Source organism: Monodelphis domestica, chromosome 1 (genome assembly GCF_027887165.1).
Source record: "Monodelphis domestica isolate mMonDom1 chromosome 1, mMonDom1.pri, whole genome shotgun sequence".
In the NCBI taxonomy this organism is placed as follows: domain Eukaryota; kingdom Metazoa; phylum Chordata; class Mammalia; order Didelphimorphia; family Didelphidae; genus Monodelphis; species Monodelphis domestica.
Genome location: NC_077227.1, coordinates 377,224,296 through 377,241,560, shown reverse-complemented (window position 1 = coordinate 377,241,560; position 17,265 = coordinate 377,224,296). Strand labels below are relative to the sequence as shown.

General features: G+C 34.4%; 1 protein-coding gene across 4 annotated transcripts in view; it reads right to left on the bottom strand.

Annotated features, from left to right (window-relative positions):
* RANBP17 (RAN binding protein 17) overlaps positions 1-17,265 on the bottom strand; it is a 379,980-nt gene that overhangs the window by 259,907 nt on the left and 102,808 nt on the right. For all 4 annotated transcript variants that reach the window (XM_001370363.4, XM_056811572.1, XM_007474002.3 and 1 more), the window contains one exon: positions 1,963-2,068. In XM_001370363.4, coding sequence (XP_001370400.1) covers positions 1,963-2,068 — 106 coding nt within the window. The remainder of the gene's footprint in view (positions 1-1,962; positions 2,069-17,265) is intronic.

Sequence of the window (17,265 nt, the reverse complement as noted above, 5' to 3'; positions counted from 1 at the left end):
GAATTAACAAAAATATGCAATACTAAGAGACAATTTCCAAAAGATAAGTGGTCAAAGGATATGAACAAATTGTATACAAAAGAACTTCGGAACAGTAGAAGATTACTTCAAACTATAACAAGAGATAAACAAATCAAAACAACTCTAAGGTTTTATTTCATAATATGAAAACAAATGACAATGTTAAAAGATTGGAAATAGACAATACTGGAAAGTCTATGGTGGGAAGCTAAGCATACTAATATACTTTTGCTAAAGCTATGAATTGATACAACCAATGTGGAATTAGGCTAAAAAAATTAACTAAGACCAAGAATGGTGGTGCATGCCATAGATTCTACTAATGGGGAGGCTGTAACTAGTGTATCTCTTGAATTTGACAGTTTTGAGCTAAAGTAGGGCTAAGAATGATTTGGTGATTGCATCAAATATGAAGCCAATATGGTGAGCCCCCAGAACTGGGGCAGCTACTCAGCTATAGCAGGTAAGATAAACTGGCCTAGGTCAAAACAAACAAAAAACAAAGCAATCTAAGGCTTTTGTGCTGGTTAATATTGGGAGACGGATAGTGAGTGTCCACTGAATTTCTAGTCTGGGCAAGACAAGAAGAACATATGTTACCCCACCCTTCAATTGTTCAAAATAGACTCAAATCAGATAGAAAGAAAAGTCCTATATACACTAAAATCTTGATAAAATAGTACTTTTTGAATATAACAAAGAATTGGAAATACTGCCCACTTAGCCCGGAGAATGGTTAAGTGAACTGTGGTGCATAAATTTAATAAGCAATATTGTGCTCTGTGAAAGGAAAATTATAAAGAATCTAAAAAAGTACAGAAGAATTATATGAATTGATGTAAAAGGAAATAATCAGAATTGTGAAAACAGTATATACAGCAATTATAAATATAAATGTAATGAATAATAATATGAAACAATTATAATGATCAAGCTTGACTTTGGAGAACACTTGAAAGAGTCTGTTCCACTTCCTTCTTTGGGAGGGAAGGGGATCCGTAGAAATAATATACAAACTGACAGCAAGAGTTTTGCTGAACTGCATTCCCCTCCCCTTTTATTTCTAATCTTTGTTATAAGAAGGGACTCATTAGACAAGGCCTGGGAAGTGATAAATATGGAAATGAACATGTGATTTAAAATAAAAGGGAATACACAAATAATTCTAATGTCATAACTATGCAATATATAATAAGTATATACAAAAAAGTACTATGAATTTTTTAAGAAAGGAGAATTTTCATCTGGAGAATATCAAGGAAATTTGTTGGGTCAAAATTTGAGAGACCTTGAAGGATGAGCAGGAATTTTGGCTTGAATGTAAAGAGTGGTAGGAACAATATATCTTGACCTTTCCTCCCTAACTTTGTTGCCTCACAGGACTAAAGACCCAGACTCTCTTACAATCACTTCCTGGTAACTAGAATACAAAAATATTGAGGAGGAGCTCCAATTGCCTTCTGATTTTTGATGGATCAGCTGATTACTCTCAATGCCTTTCCTAATTCACTATCTTCCTACTATGGAAAAGTAAATCTCTTTTTGTTAATTGTTGAAATTTCTCTGAGTGTCTCAGTTTGTTCTAAATTGAATCTAAACTACCAAAGGACTGGCTTGAGTTGGACCTAACCCAAAACACCAGGTTAAGGAGTTTGGACTTTATTTAGTAGACAGTGAGGAATCAGTCATGATAGATTCATAGGCTGGTGATGATAAGGGAAAAGTGAATAAATGAGGTAAAATGAATAAAATGGGGTTACTCAGTTGTAAAGGGAGAAGGAAAATAGTCAAATATAATGCTAGTTTTAATAATAAAGGGCATAAGAGAATACTGGTGCCATTTATGGGAAGAAAGAATTCAAGAACAAAAAAAATAAGTTTTGGGGAAAAGGCAACATCAATTTTAGCCTACGACATTCTTTTAATTAATTTGACACTTACCGGCAAGATAATTCTCCATCCATTGCATCATGTTCATCTGTACTAGTGTAAGTTAGTCTTCCTCCTACAACAGTACCGATTAAGTATACCAGCCATGCAAGACGTCCTAATATTGCAGAAAAAGAAAAGAAAGTTAGAAGAAACAAATTCAAAAATAAAGCTGAATTGAAAAAGTCAGTCTTCTCAAGAGATGTCTTTAACAACCTACTTATAAGCTTAGTTCTCCAGAGACAAGCTAGGTTTTATATACTGTAAATAATTTCCACTGTAGTTGTTTGTCTTGACATTTAGAGAATTGATCATTGTAATGCAGTTACTTCAGTCATGTCTGATTCTTTGTGACCTATTTGGCCTTTTTTTGGCAAAGATTCTGGAATGATTTGCCATTTCCTTTTCCAATTCATTTTACAGATGAGGAAACTAAGAACAGGGTTAAGTGCTTTGCCCAGGGTCACACAGCTAGTAAGTCTCTGAGGCTAGACTTGAACTCTGGATCTTCCTGACTCCTGGCCTGGCTCTCTCTCCATTGCATCAACACTTTAAAACAGTCTAAGATTTTCAAAGTGCTAATTCATGTAATCTGAAAATTGTTTTAACTTACTTTTCAAAAATAGTTAATGGTTCTGGAATCTTGCAGAGGTAGTTGAGAACAATACACTGAAACTCAGAAATCTTTCAATTGAAATTCTTTCCATTTCAGTTTGAAGAGCTAATAATGATATTACTACTACAATAAATTTAAAGATTAAGAAATTTCTGGCATTAAAAAATAAACATTTGTTTTTACATCTGAATATATAGAAACAATTCCTGTCATTATTTCACCAAAATCCTTCAATTTTAAGTGCCCTATAAATAATTTGTGGCATATCTAATATCTGAAATGTGCTATCATTGGTGTTGGCCTTTTTAAAGTAAACTTGGAATAGATGAGAAAGCTATTTTAGCAGAGAAAATCAATTTTTTCATGTTGGTAAAATTGTTTAAAGTGATTTGAGTGCTTAAAACCTTGGAAAAGTTTTGTCTTTTAATAAATAAGACCTAGGAGGAGGAAAGACAGAAGAATTTGGTTTCTTTAGTCTTCCTGTAGACAGTGATAGTCATCAGCATATAACCCTTAACCACTGCCTCCACTATGTACGTTGGTGTAGACTCTGAGCAGTTGAAGTAGAAAACTTCCCGAAGGGTTAGAAATGTTTCCTGATAAGTATTAATATTCAGGGGATATTACATAGCAGAGCTGAAAAAACAGATTAAATTAATTGGACTTTTTATGCAGCCTTGTTTCACACTATTAGTGAAAGGAAATTGATTGGACGAGATACCGTCAATGCTAACTTAACCTCAGAAAATAGAACCAAAATAACAAGCATGACAGAGAAAAAATATATGAAAAAAATCTTAATGAAGATAGTAGGAACTGAAGGCACTTCAAAAGTCACCTTGTGTATTTGGAAATATTTTATGCTATGTCTGTATATGAAAGCTCATAAAAATAGGCAAGAAATCATTAAAGAAAAAATATAGCAGGAAGAATGGAATAGGGACATAAAAGTGGAAAAAGGAAGCTGACAGCTTTATTTCAGCTAACAGTTATTAAAATCTAAAATCATCATAAGTGATGAATATTAGTGGAAGTTATTTTTCTAACATATGAGGTTACAAGATCATAGATTCAGAGTGAGAAAAGATGTTAAGCCATGGCAGTCAGTTTTCTCATTTTACAGATAAGGAAACCAAGGCCTACAGACTAGATAACTAACAAAATAAAATAATTTATTCTCAAAGTGATAATATAAAATGAGATGTTCCACTGAATTTTATGTAGTTTAGCAATATTTCAAAAATAAGCTCAGAACAAGACCATCTCACTTTATAGGGCAAAAATGGCCTTGAGTAAATGCACATTATATCTGTGAATCTCACAGATAACATTATCAGTACCTTTTGGTGAAGTGAATAATGCTTTTGTAATACAAATAGGCTAATCAATCTTTTTAGCCAGTTTAGATTTTTACAATATTGACCTTTTGTACAGGCACAACTGTAACAGATTAGTTACTTCTTAAATAAGATAGCCAATCTCTATTTCAAATTATAGGTGGACTCTAATTAAACAACTATTTCTCGGCCACTTATTCTGTCTACCTCATAATTTTGACATTTGACTTTTGCATTATTTCTAATTCTTTGATACTTCTCTATGCCAACAGATTGGATGCTCCCTTGACGGTTGGTATGATGTCTCTTACTCCTTTGTCATAACCTAATGAAAAACTCATAACCTAAACTGAATGCCTAATGAATGTTTGTTGAATTGAAAATGAATGGACTAATTTACTCAATTTGGACATATCAGTGAGATATATATAGCAGTGATATAAAAATCATTAGAATCTGATTTTTATCTTTTCAAAAGTTAGTATCAGAAGTAAAAAATTGGAATGATTATTTAGAGTTTTATTCTAAAGCAGAGGTCATGGCCCATAGGTCACAGTTAGAAATCAGTTTAGCACAAGGAATAGGCCATACTTTTCTGACCCTGTGCTAGAGGATAACATCAAAAAGGTTAGATAATAACGGTTCAGAATTTCTAAAATAGTACACTTCTTAAAACTTCCTTTATAAGCAATTTGTAATTCTACCACAATCAATTTCTGAAGACTATTGCAAAAATGGTCCAAAAGCAAAGCCACTAAACCTATAAATACCTTTAGGTAAAAGGCAATGACTTTCCCAGCAATTGAAAAGACAAATATAGGACATTATTTTTTCCATTCCTCTAAATAATTTTATTATACATAAAGTCAATGACCATATAAAACTATTTATTTCAATGAAAAATATGCAAATCTAGCTTGTAGTAGATTGTCATCACTTTTTCTCAAAAGAAAAAATGTGTTTAATAAGGTATATTCATCTCAGGAAAAGGATAATATATGTCAACTTTCTTCCAACTGTAACTTAATCAACTGTAACTCAGTCATTTTGAAAAAAACACAGAATTCTTTGAAAAACTTTTTGAATACTAGTTTTCCAATGATGCAAAAAAAATAAAGTTAATATTTAAGGAGTTTTTAAAAAATTTTCAAACATTCCATTTTGACCAATTTTTTTTTTCTGAAGCATTAAAAAGAGGAAAAAGAAACATCAAATCAAGAAAAAAGTTTTTTATAAAAGTTTTGTAAGGCATGTCAAAAACTTTTTAAAAAATGCTTAATCAGGTGGGATTTATACTAGAAATGCAAAGATGGTTCAATATTAGGAAAACCATCCACATAATTGACCATATCAACAAGCAAACCAACAAAAATCATATTATCTCAATAGATGCGGATTTGACAAATAGATTTGCCTTTGACAAAATATAACTTATTCCTATTGAAAACACTAGAAAGAATAGGAAGAGAAGGGTCTTTCCTAAAAATAATAAACAGCATCTATCTAAAACCATCAGTCAACATCATCTGCAATGGGGATAAACTAGATGCATTCCCAATAAGATCAGGAGTGAAACAAGGATTCCCGTTATCACATTTATTATTTAACATTGTACTAGAAACACTAGCAGTAGCAATTAGCAAAGAAAAAGAAATTGAAGGTATTAAAATTGGAAATGAAGAGACCAAGCTATCACTCTTTGCAGATGATATGACGGTCTACTTAAAGAATCCTAGAGAATCAACTAAAAAGCTAGTGGAAATAATAAACAACTTTAGCAAAGTTGCAGGATACAAAACAAACCCACACAAGTCATCAGCATTTCTATATATTTCCAACACATCTGAGCAGCAAGAATTAGAAAGAGAAATTCCATTTAAAGTTACCCGAGACAATATAAAATACTTAGGAATCTATCTGCTGAGACAAACACAGGAATTATATGAACACAACTAAAAAAAAACACTTTCCACACAACTAAAATTAGATCTGAGCAATTGGAAAAACATGAACTGCTCATGGGTAGGATTAGCTAACATAATAAAAATGACCATCCTACCCAAATTTATCTATTTATTTAATGCCATACCTATTGAACCTCCAAAAAACTTTTTTACTGAATTAGAAAAAAACATAACAAAGTTCATTTGGAAGAATAAAAGATCAAGGATATCCAGGGAAATAATGAAAAAAAATGCAAAGGAAGGTGGCCTTGCAGACACAGATCTCAAACTATACTATAAAGCTGTGGTCATCAAAACAATTTGTTACTGGCTAAGAGACAGAAAGGAGGATCAGTGGAATAGATTTGGGGTATGTGACCTCAGTAAGACAGTCTATGACAAGCCCAAAGATCATATCAACCATATCATATCAAAGTTGATCATATCAACTTTTGGGATTAAATTCCACTATTTGATAAAAACTGCTGGGAAAATTGGAAGACAGTGTGAGAGAGATTAAGCTTGGATCAATACCTCACACCCTACATACGCCAAGATAAACTCAAAATGGGTGAATGACTTGAACATAAAGGAGAAAACTATAAGTAAATTATGTGAACACAGAATAGTATACATGTCAGACCTTTGGGAAGGGAAAGATTTTAAAACCAAGCAAGATTTAGAAAGAGTCACAAAAAGTAAAATAAATAATTTTGATTACATCAAATTAAAAAGTTTTTGTACAAACAAAACCAATGTAACCTAAATGAGAAGGGAAGCAACAAATTGGGAAACAATCTTCATAATAAAAACCTCTGACAAAGGTCTAATTACTCAAATTTACTAAGAGCTAAATCAATTAATTGTACAAAAAATCAAGGCATTCTCCAAACGATAAATGGGCAAGGGACATGAATAGGCAATTTTCAGTTAAAGAAATCAAAACTATTAATAAGCACATGAAAAAGTGTTCTAAATCTCATAATCAGAGAGATGCAAATCAAAACAACTCTGAGGTACCACCTCACACCTAGTAGATTGGCTAACATGACAGCAATGCAAAGTAATGAATGCTGGAGGGGATGTGGCAAAGTTGGGACACTAATTCATTGCTGGTGGAGTTGTGAATTGATCCAACCATTCTGGAGGGCAATTGGAACTATGCCCAAAGGACGCTAAAAGACTGTCTGCCCTTTGATCCAGCCATAGCATTGCTGGGTTTGTACCCCAAAGAGATAATAAGGAAAAAGACTGGTATAAGAATATTCCTAGCTGTGCTCTTTGTGATAGCAAAAATTTGGAAAATGAGGGGATGCCCTTCAATTGGGGAATGACTGAACAAATTGTGGTATATGTTGGTGATGGAATACTATTGTGTTCAAAGGAATAATAAAGTGGAGGAATTCCATGGGAACTGGAACAACCTCCAGGAAGTGATGCAGAGTGAAAGGAGCAGAACCAGGAGAACAATGTACATAGAGACTGATATACTGTGGTATAATAAAATGTAATGGACTTCTCCATTAGTGGCATTGCAGTGATCCTGAACAGCATGGAGGGATCTAAGAGAAAGAACACTATCCACATTCAGAGGAAAAACTATGGGAGTAGAAACACAGAAGAATAACAACTGCTTGAATATATGGGTCGAGGGGATATGAGTGAGGATGTAGACTCTAAATGAACATCCTGATGCAAATACCAACAACATGGAAATGGGTTCTGATCAAGGACACATGTAATACCCAGTGGAATTGCACGTCAGCTATGGGAGGTTTGGGGGGAGGGGAGGGATGAATAGAATATGATTTTTGTAACCAAGGAATAATGTTTGAAGTTGACCAAATAAAAATTAAAAAAAAGAAAAGAAAAAATGAAAGTAAAAAAGTGTAAAATGTCTAGATAAACGGAAAGTATTATATTCAACACCTGCTGTTAATCAAAATATGGTATACTTTATCTTTAAAAAAGCAAGAAGGGACAAAGCTTGCCTTCTTTGTATAAGTCTAGCTGTATAGTGATTTTACAATTTTATTTATTGCCAACATTGTGTGTGTGATGTTTCTATAAGTAGTTCAAAATTACATAAACTAAAAAAAGGAAACTATATTTCAAAATACATGTGTTAGTATATTGGGAAAAACAATGGAAGCATGGCATAATGGATAAAGAGCTTTCCTTAAAGGCAAGGTTCAAGTCCTGCCTCTGATATATTAGCTCTGTGACCCTGAATAGGTCATTTAAGCCTATGTATGTTCTAGGCATTCCAAGATTCTAGAAGTTTTAGAGATGGTGCTGATCTATCTATACAAATACAGGGAGTTTCTTTATCTATGAGTTCATTTTATCAGTGAAATCACATGTTCAGTCCTTATCCATATTTGAACTTTAGTTTACTGGTATTTAATTTTTAGATATCCTCCATAACTTCATAAAGCATATATTTAAATTGAGATTATTTAATTGTTTTTTCTTCTATAATTTTCTTTTTCATTTTCTCTTTTGCTTGCTTGGTTGCAAGGTGGAGATTTCCAACAAGGCAGTCAAAGATGATATTATCCTTAAGAATATGGCTGAAAAAGGCCCAATGTGAATTGTTCTTTCCAGAACATTCATGCAAAATTTTGATTTTTAGTTGGTTAGTTTTAGAATGTGTCTCTGTTATATTTCTCTCTCTTAGGCTGTGCCCACAATGAACCAGAAGAAATCATTAAAAAGTTAAAATTTGGTCAATTAATCAAAGTACTGAAAAACTAAGTTTATATACTAAGATCTTCCAGAAGAAGTGATGTGGCCTACTAGAAAGAGAACCTGGCCTTTGACTTAGAAAATCTCAATCAGAGTCCACAGTATGACATTAATTAACTGTGTGACTGTGGCAAGTCATTTACCCTCTCTGAGCCTAAGCCCAAGGAAAGTACTTACACTATTTTTATTGCTATAATTAAGTACAGAGCTATGTATTTTTGATACCTATGATAGAGTAATGGGCTAGTGAGGGCTAAACTAGATACATTTTATAAAGCAATATATATACACATGTATATAGTAACTACACCAATTTTTTTGTAATTCCTTAGAATTGAAGAAGCATATAGAGGATGGTTCTCTAAAGATTTGTGCATTGGGATGAAAAAGAAGGCATTTTTGTTAACCACCCAGAAGCTAGGATTGCAATATATTCCCTCATAAAGTAAGATACTAAGATTCCATAGCTATGAAATATATACTACAACTATCTGCTTTAATCTCCATTATCTTACTAATTGGCTATTTGATCTTGGGTAGTCAACTAACTCCTCTTAGTTTCTTCATGTGCAAAATGATATAATTAGTCTAAATGATCTCTTTAATTCCTTCTAAAATTTGACAATTCCATTATTAAATCATATTTACAAAATACTCTCAAATCATAAACAGATAGTATTTAAAAGACAGTATATGGCTCCAGTTGAAAGGCACACACAAAAATCCATTCTTCTTCAGAATTATACAACAGAAAGGAATAACAAAATTTTGTTGAATGTTCAAATACAAAGCATTATTTTTTCCAAAAGTCCAAGTTTATTTTATGTGTAGCTTTCTCATTTAGCTGGATGAATAGTGATGTTTTTTACACTTGAACATTTGGTGAAATTTAAAGTACTAAAAGAAATTTATAACCTTCAAAGGGATAGCGCTCTTATTACTAAAAGGTGCCACAAAGTTAAGGGTTTCCATGAACCCATAACATTTTTAGACTATACCACCTTAAAAACAAGTATTCACTCTAAGGGCTCTCACTTGATCCCCATGTGTAAATGTATGAAGGTCTCTACTTTTTTAAAAGTCAAAATTTCCATCACAACTTTCTTTATCCTCTGTTGCTGCTGAAATGTACAATGTACTTGTTTTTACAGCCTCTCAAGCAAGGAACATTTTTTTTCTTAACAAAATAATTATTGCTGTAATAATCTGTAATTATGGTTTATAACTGCAATAATCCCAAAGAAATCAGTCATTACCATAGATCACAAGTAATCGTTAACTACTGTTAATGACCTATTTCTTGGGGATTATTGTTTTAGTAAACCATGACCGTATCACTACAGATATGGAGGAGCATGACAATATAATACAAATGAGATCATAATATAATAATAAACTTATTTTGTAACATTAAAAGCCATTAAGCATCTAAATTAAAGTACATATAACGAGGGGATATAATTTTCATTGTTCAACACTAACTGAAGTGTTTAGCCTGCAAAAAAGAAATTGAATACTACTACATGATAATACATATTAAAGCTACATTAAATATTTGTTCATATAAAATAATTTCAAAAGATTGATCAGAACACAGATTTTCTGAATAAAGTGCAAATGAGCTCATGGGGTCCTCTAACTGAATGACTAGAGAAAGTAAAATACAATTCTAATTTTTTAAAAGTTCCTAGAATACATCCCCCCATTCCCATTGAAATATAAAAGAAGCTATTGTTAAGAATATGAAGAGTGAGGATTTAGCTCACTTTACATGAGAATTGTATTCCTAAAAAGCTGTATGTAAAATGAATCATATTTTAAACATTCTAGAAAATTTAGAATCTGAGACTTAGAAGGGATCTTAAGAGATCATGCTATTTGGGCCAGAGGTATTAAATGACTTGCCAATGTTTACATAATTAGTTGCAGAGTCTAGTCTTCTAGCTTACTTAGCCTTTCCAATAATCCAAAGAGGTTCTTTTGGAAGGTGAAGATTTTTTCATAAAGCAAATAACTATTCCCTAAGTTATCTTCAAATGAATTCATTCTACAAATATTTATTAAATGCCTGTTATATACCAGGAACCATATTAAGCAATGTGAATATAAATATGAACTATAAATGGTCTCTGTCACCAAGGAGCTCACATTCTAATATTGAAGACAACATACAGAAAAAATAAAAGTGAAGAGACCAAACTATTTCTTTTTTTTGATAGCTTTACTAGATTACATAGGAAAGGAAATTATAGATAGACACATTATACCAGATTTGTCTCATTATTCTTGTGAATAAGATGTAGAATTTGAGGCAGGATGATACTATAATTAGGTAGACTAGGGATTGGATTAATGATTGAACCCTAAAAGTAATGATCACAGTAAACCTGGAGTGAGATCTATAGTGGATTGCTCTTGACTCCCTATTCTATATATGAAATTTTCAGATGACTTTAAGCTGGGTCTAATGAAAGAAATGGAACACAAACAGATCTTGGCAAGAGAATGGTCCACATCTAAAATGATGAAGTTTAACAGAGATAAACATAAAGACTTAGACTGGAACAAGAAAGCTGTCTTTAAATATCTGAAAAGCTGTCACATAAAAGAAGGATAAGGCTTATTCTGCTTGGTTCCACAGGGAAGGAGGAATAATGTTCAAACTTTATAAAGAGGAAGTAAATATAGATTTATATAAAGGAAAAACTCTGTAACAATTAGGGTTAAACAAAAGTGGAATAGGTTGTCTTGGGAAGTAGTAGATTCCCCTTCCCTAGAGTTCTTCAAGAAAAGACTAGATGAAAAAAAAAAGACTAGATGGCCACTTTATGAGAAGAAGCTTATTCAAGTATGAACTAGACTAGATGGTGTTTTATTTTCCTCTCAATTCTATGATTCCCCAAACTGGATACAAAAATTAACAGAAAAAGCTCAAAATCAACTCTCTCACTCAAGATATTAAATGCAGAGACTCTTCCAAATTCCCCTCCGAACAACTCTAAGATAATACCTCAAATCAAATTCTGGAATGTTAGAACAAAGGCTGAATGGTGGAAAAGGTTGGGTGAAACAATTTTCTCTCCCATAAAAACTTAGGAGGTCAACAGGAAATGTCTAATTCACTGGAGCAATGTTGGGCCCTGGGAACACAGCACAGGGAGCAGAGAAGGTATTGCAGACTGTGTCTTTGGAGCAGATCCATTGGAGCAACAGAAATTTTCAAAGCTCTAAGCCCATAAACTGAGGGAGATGGGGAGAGGGGGTCAGACAATTGGCTAGAAGGAAATTGTAAAGAACCCTTTGCTGGAGCTAGGTTCAGGATCCTGTTGTATTGCTCATATGTAATTCTAGGTAGCAATCTCAGGGTGAAAAGAAGCAACAGGACTTGTGGCCTCAGGGGAGCATGGTGTAATGGTTCCAGAGTGAAAAAAGGGTTTATGGCTACCAATCATGTTTGGAACCACAATATTGAAGCACTACAAGCAAAACCTCAAAGAAAAAAATGTGAATTGGAAACAAACCCAGTAGGAGGCTCTGGAAGAGCTTGAAAAAGATTTTAAAACCAAATAACAGTAGAAGAGGGAAAAGTGGGAAAAAATAAGGGGTATAAGAGAATTATTAAAAAAGTCAAAAGCTTGGCAAAAGAGGCATAACAATTCACTAAAAAGAAAAATGCTTCAAAAAAAGGGCAGGAATGGAAAAATGGAAAAAAAGATATTGAAAATCACTCAAGAAAATAATTTCATGAGGAAGACTAGAATTGGGCAAGTGCAAGCCAATGAAGATATAAAACACCAAGAACCAATAAAACAAACTCAGAAGAATGAAAAAAAAGGGAGAATGTGAAATATCTCATTAGAAAAACAACTGTCTAGGAATATGTGTGAAGGGGTGAAAATTTAAGAATTATTGGACTACCTGAAAGCCACAATCGAAAAGAGCCCAGGGATAGTCTTACATGAAATTATCAAGCAAAACTGCCCGGACATATTATAACTAGGGGGCAAAACAGAAATTGAAATAATTCACTGAGCACCTGTTGAAAAAGATCCCAAAATGAAAATAACCAGGATTTTATAGCCATATTTTAGAGCTTGCAGGTCAAGGAAAAAATATTGCAAGCAATCAGAAAGAAACTTCAGATATTGTGGGACTATAGTCAGGATCACACAAGATTTAACAGCTTACATATTAAGGGATCCGAAGACTTGGGATAAGATATTCCAGAAGGCAATGGAGTTGGGATTACAACCATGAATATCCTAACCAGAAAAATTGGGTATAATTCTTCAGGTCAAAGAAGTGATATTTAATGAAATACAAGACTTTCAAACATTCCTGTTGAAAAGCTGAATGAAAAATTTGACTTTCAAATATAAGACTCAAGCTGAGCAGAAGGTAACATGAAAGAAAAATCATAAGTAAATCAATAAGGTTAAATTGTTCACATTCATAAATGGGCAGATGATAATTGTAACTTAAAAACTTTATCATGGACTTCCGGGTAATCATGGCTGCAATCTAGATGCCACACACTTCCTCTCCCCGGCACCAAATGAAATAGACTACATCAAAGGAGCATAAAAATCACCTTTGGAGGAACAGAAGGACACCCCAGTACTCCCAGTACTCCACTGAGGCGAAGGTACGTGGGGTTTGAACATTTCCACACTATAATAAGGAGGAAAAGCTTGCACAGAAAAGTGAACTGAGCTGCCCTTCCCCCACCCCACCTCCCCCACTAAACCAGAGTGAGCTACCAGAGCGCTCACTGGGACAGAGAGTGAGTGGGGAACGTCTCTGTCTGGGGGGGGGGGGCACTCCAGGGTCCTTGGGATCTGGGGACTGCCAGGAAAAAACGTCTCAGGGCGGTTTCACTGGAGAATCCAGCGCTTCAGCGGAGCTGTACTTGGGGCGGCTGCGCTGTGGTGGACCACACATTGATTATCTGGGCGGAGCTGAACACCTGGGCAGTGTGGCTGTGATCAGGGACCCAGCGCTCTAAGAAAACTCGGAGGCTGGGAAGAACTAGTCTGAAGCAACCTAAATTCACAGAAAAACCTACCATATAACCCAGATCCCAGACCAAAAAGGAAAGGGGAATAAAACCACCAAAGGGATGGCTCACATGGTCCAAAATCAAGCCTCCAGGAAGAAAGGGAAAAAAGTGACTATTGAAAACTTTTATGGTGGAAGTACCCAAGGAAAAGAGGAGAATGAGGAGGAAATCCAAAAAAATTCAGAACACGCCTCCCAAAATGGAAACTATCAACAAGCTCTGGAAGATCTCAAACTGGAACTTATCCAAAAGATGGAAACCTGGAAAGAAAAATGGGAGAAAGAGATCAGTTGTCTGACAGATAAGAATGCTCAATTGGAAAAAGAACTCGAAGCATCCAATAGAAGGGCAGACAAGGCTGAAAAGCAAAACCAGTCCCTAACGACCAGAATTAAACACCTCGAAGAAAGCGAGATGATAAAACAGCAAGAATCAATAAAGCAAACCCAAAAAATTAATGAATTAGAAGAAAACATAAAATATCTCACTGAGAAGGTCACAGATCTGGAAAACTGAGGGAGAAGAGAAAATCTCCGAATTATCGGTCTACCAGAAAAACCAGAGATAAACAATAAACTCGATATTATTCTACAGGAGATTATAAAAGAAAATTGCCCTCACGTTCTGGAGCAAGGGGGCAAAATAGAAATAGAAAGGATTCATAGAACACCTTCTATACTAAATCCCCAAAAGACAACCCCTAGAAATGTAATTGCCAAATTCAAGAGCTTCCAAGTAAAGGAGAGAATCCTACAAGAAGCCAAGAAGAGCTTCAGATATAAGGGGGCTCCCATAAGGATCACATACGACTTAGCGGCTAACACACTAAGAGACCGCAAAGCATGGAACACGATATTTAGGAAGGCAAGAGAGCTGGGTCTCCAACCAAGAATCAACTACCCAGCAAAACTGACTATATACTTCCAGGGGAAAGTATGGGCACTCAACAAAATAGAAGATTTCCAAGCATTTGCTAAGAAAAGACCAGAGCTCTGTGGAAAGTTTGATATCCAAGCACAGAAAGCAAGAGAAACATGAAAAGGTAAATATGAAAGAAAGGGAAAAGGAGATGAATCTTATCTTTTTCTTTAAGTCAAACTCTCTTCTATAAGGACTACATTTACATCAAATTATATATATTAATATGTGGGGAAAATGTTTTGTGTAACTCTCATAAATTGTATCACCATAAGAGTAGTTAGAAGAAACATGCATAGGGAAAGATTGGGGCATCTAGAAGATTTGGGGAAAGTGGGGGCAAAGAAAGGAAAAGGGAGGGGGGAACCATTGATAATACTAAGATTTACTTCAAGAAATAGGGGGGGGGGACTCAATAGAATAATCTTTCCCATATAAAGATACACATGGGAAGGGGAGGGGAAGAACTCTCATATGAGAAGGAGAGGAAGATAGCGTGAAGTGGAATTACTTAAACCTTACTCTCAGTGAAATCAAATCTGAGAGAGAACATCTAGATCCAGTGGGATCCTGAATTCTATCTTATCCATTAGGGCAAGAAAGAAAGGAAAATTAAGGAGGGGGTGGGGGGAGGAAGTACAAAAAGGGAGGGAAGGAGAGGGGGGAGGGGAAGGGAGCATAAAAAGGGAGGGGCTAGAAAGGGAAGCATCTCAAGGGAGGGGACTAGGGGGACTGACCTAAAGTAAATCACTGGTTCAAAAGGAGAAAGCTAAAGAAGAAAGGTCAGAACTAGGGGAAGATATCAAAATGCCAGCGAATCCACAAATGACAATCATAACTTTGAACGTGAATGGGATGAACTCACCCATAAAATGTAGACAAATGGCAGATTGGATTAGAACACAAAACCCTACCATATGTTGTCTTCAAGAAACACATATGAGACGGGTTGACACTCACAAGGTTAGAATTAAAGGTTGGAGTAAGACCTTTTGGGCCTCAACTGATAGAAAGAAGGCAGGAGTTGCAATCATGATATCTGACAAAGCCAAAGCACAAATAGACCTGATCAAAAGGGATGGGGAAGGTAAATATATTCTGCTAAAAGGGAGTATAGACAATGAGGAAATATCACTAATCAACATGTATGCACCAAATGGTATAGCATCCAAATTTTTAATAGAGAAACTAAGAGAATTGAAGGAGGAAATAGACAGTAAAACCATATTAGTGGGAGACTTGAACCAACCACTATCAAATTTAGATAAATCAAACCAAAAAATAAACAAGAAAGAGGTAAAAGAGGTGAATGAAATCTTAGAAAAATTAGAGTTAATAGACATATGGAGAAAAATAAATAGGGACAAAAAAGAATACACCTTCTTTTCAGCACCACATGGCACATTCACAAAAATAGATCATACACTAGGTCATAGAAACATGGCACTCAAATGCAGAAAAGCAGAAATAATAACTGCAGCCTTTTCAGATCACAAGGCAATTAAAATATTGATCAGCAAGGGTACATGGAGACCCAAATCAAAAATTAATTGGAAATTAAACAACATGATACTCCAAAATCAGATAGTTAGAGAAGAAATCATAGAAACAATTAACAATTTCATTGAAGAAAATGACAATGGCGAAACATCCTTTCAAACCTTATGGGATGCAGCCAAGGCAGTACTTAGAGGAAAATTCATATCCCTGAGTGCATATATTAACAAATTAGGGAGGACAGAGACCAAGGAATTGGAAATGCAAATCAAAAAACTTGAGAATAAACAAATTAAAAACCCCCAGAAGAAAACCATACTAGAGATCCTAAAAATTAAGGGAGAAATTAATAAAATAGAAAGTGACAGAACTATTAAGCTAATAAACAAGACTAGAAACTAGTACTTTGAAAAAACAGACAAAATAGACAAAGTACTGGTTAATCTAATTAAAAAAAGGAAAGAAGAAAGGCAAATCAACAGCATCAAGGATGAAAAGGGGATCTCACCTCCAATGAAGAGGAAATTAAGGCAATCATTAAAAACTACTTTGCCCAACTATATGGCAATAAATATACCAACCTAGGTGATATGGATGAATATTTACAATAATATAAATTGCCTAGACTAACAGAAGAAGAAACAGTTTTCTTAAATAATCCCATATCAGAAAAAGAAATCCAACAGGCCATCAAAGAACTTCCTAAGAAAAAATCCCCAGGCCCTGATGGATTCACCAGTGAATTCTATCAAACATTCAGAGAACAGTTAATCCCAATACTATACAAACTATTTGACATAATAAGCAAAGAGGGAGTTTTACCAAACTCCTTTTATGACACAAGCATGGTACTGATTCCAAAACCAGGCAGGCCAAAAACAGAGAAAGAAAATTATAGACCAATCTCCCTAATGAATATAGATGCAAAAATCTTAAATAGGATACTAGCAAAAAGACCCCAGCAAGTGATTAGAAGGGTCATCCACCATGATCAAGTAGGATTTATACCAGGGATGCAGGGCTGGTTCAACATTAGGAAAACTATCCACATAATTGACCACATCAACAAGCAAACCAACAAGAACCACATGATTATCTCAATAGATGCAGAAAAAGCCTTTGATAAAATAAAACACCCATTCCTACTAAAAACACTAGAAAGCATAGGAATAGAAGGGTCATTTCTAAAAATAATAA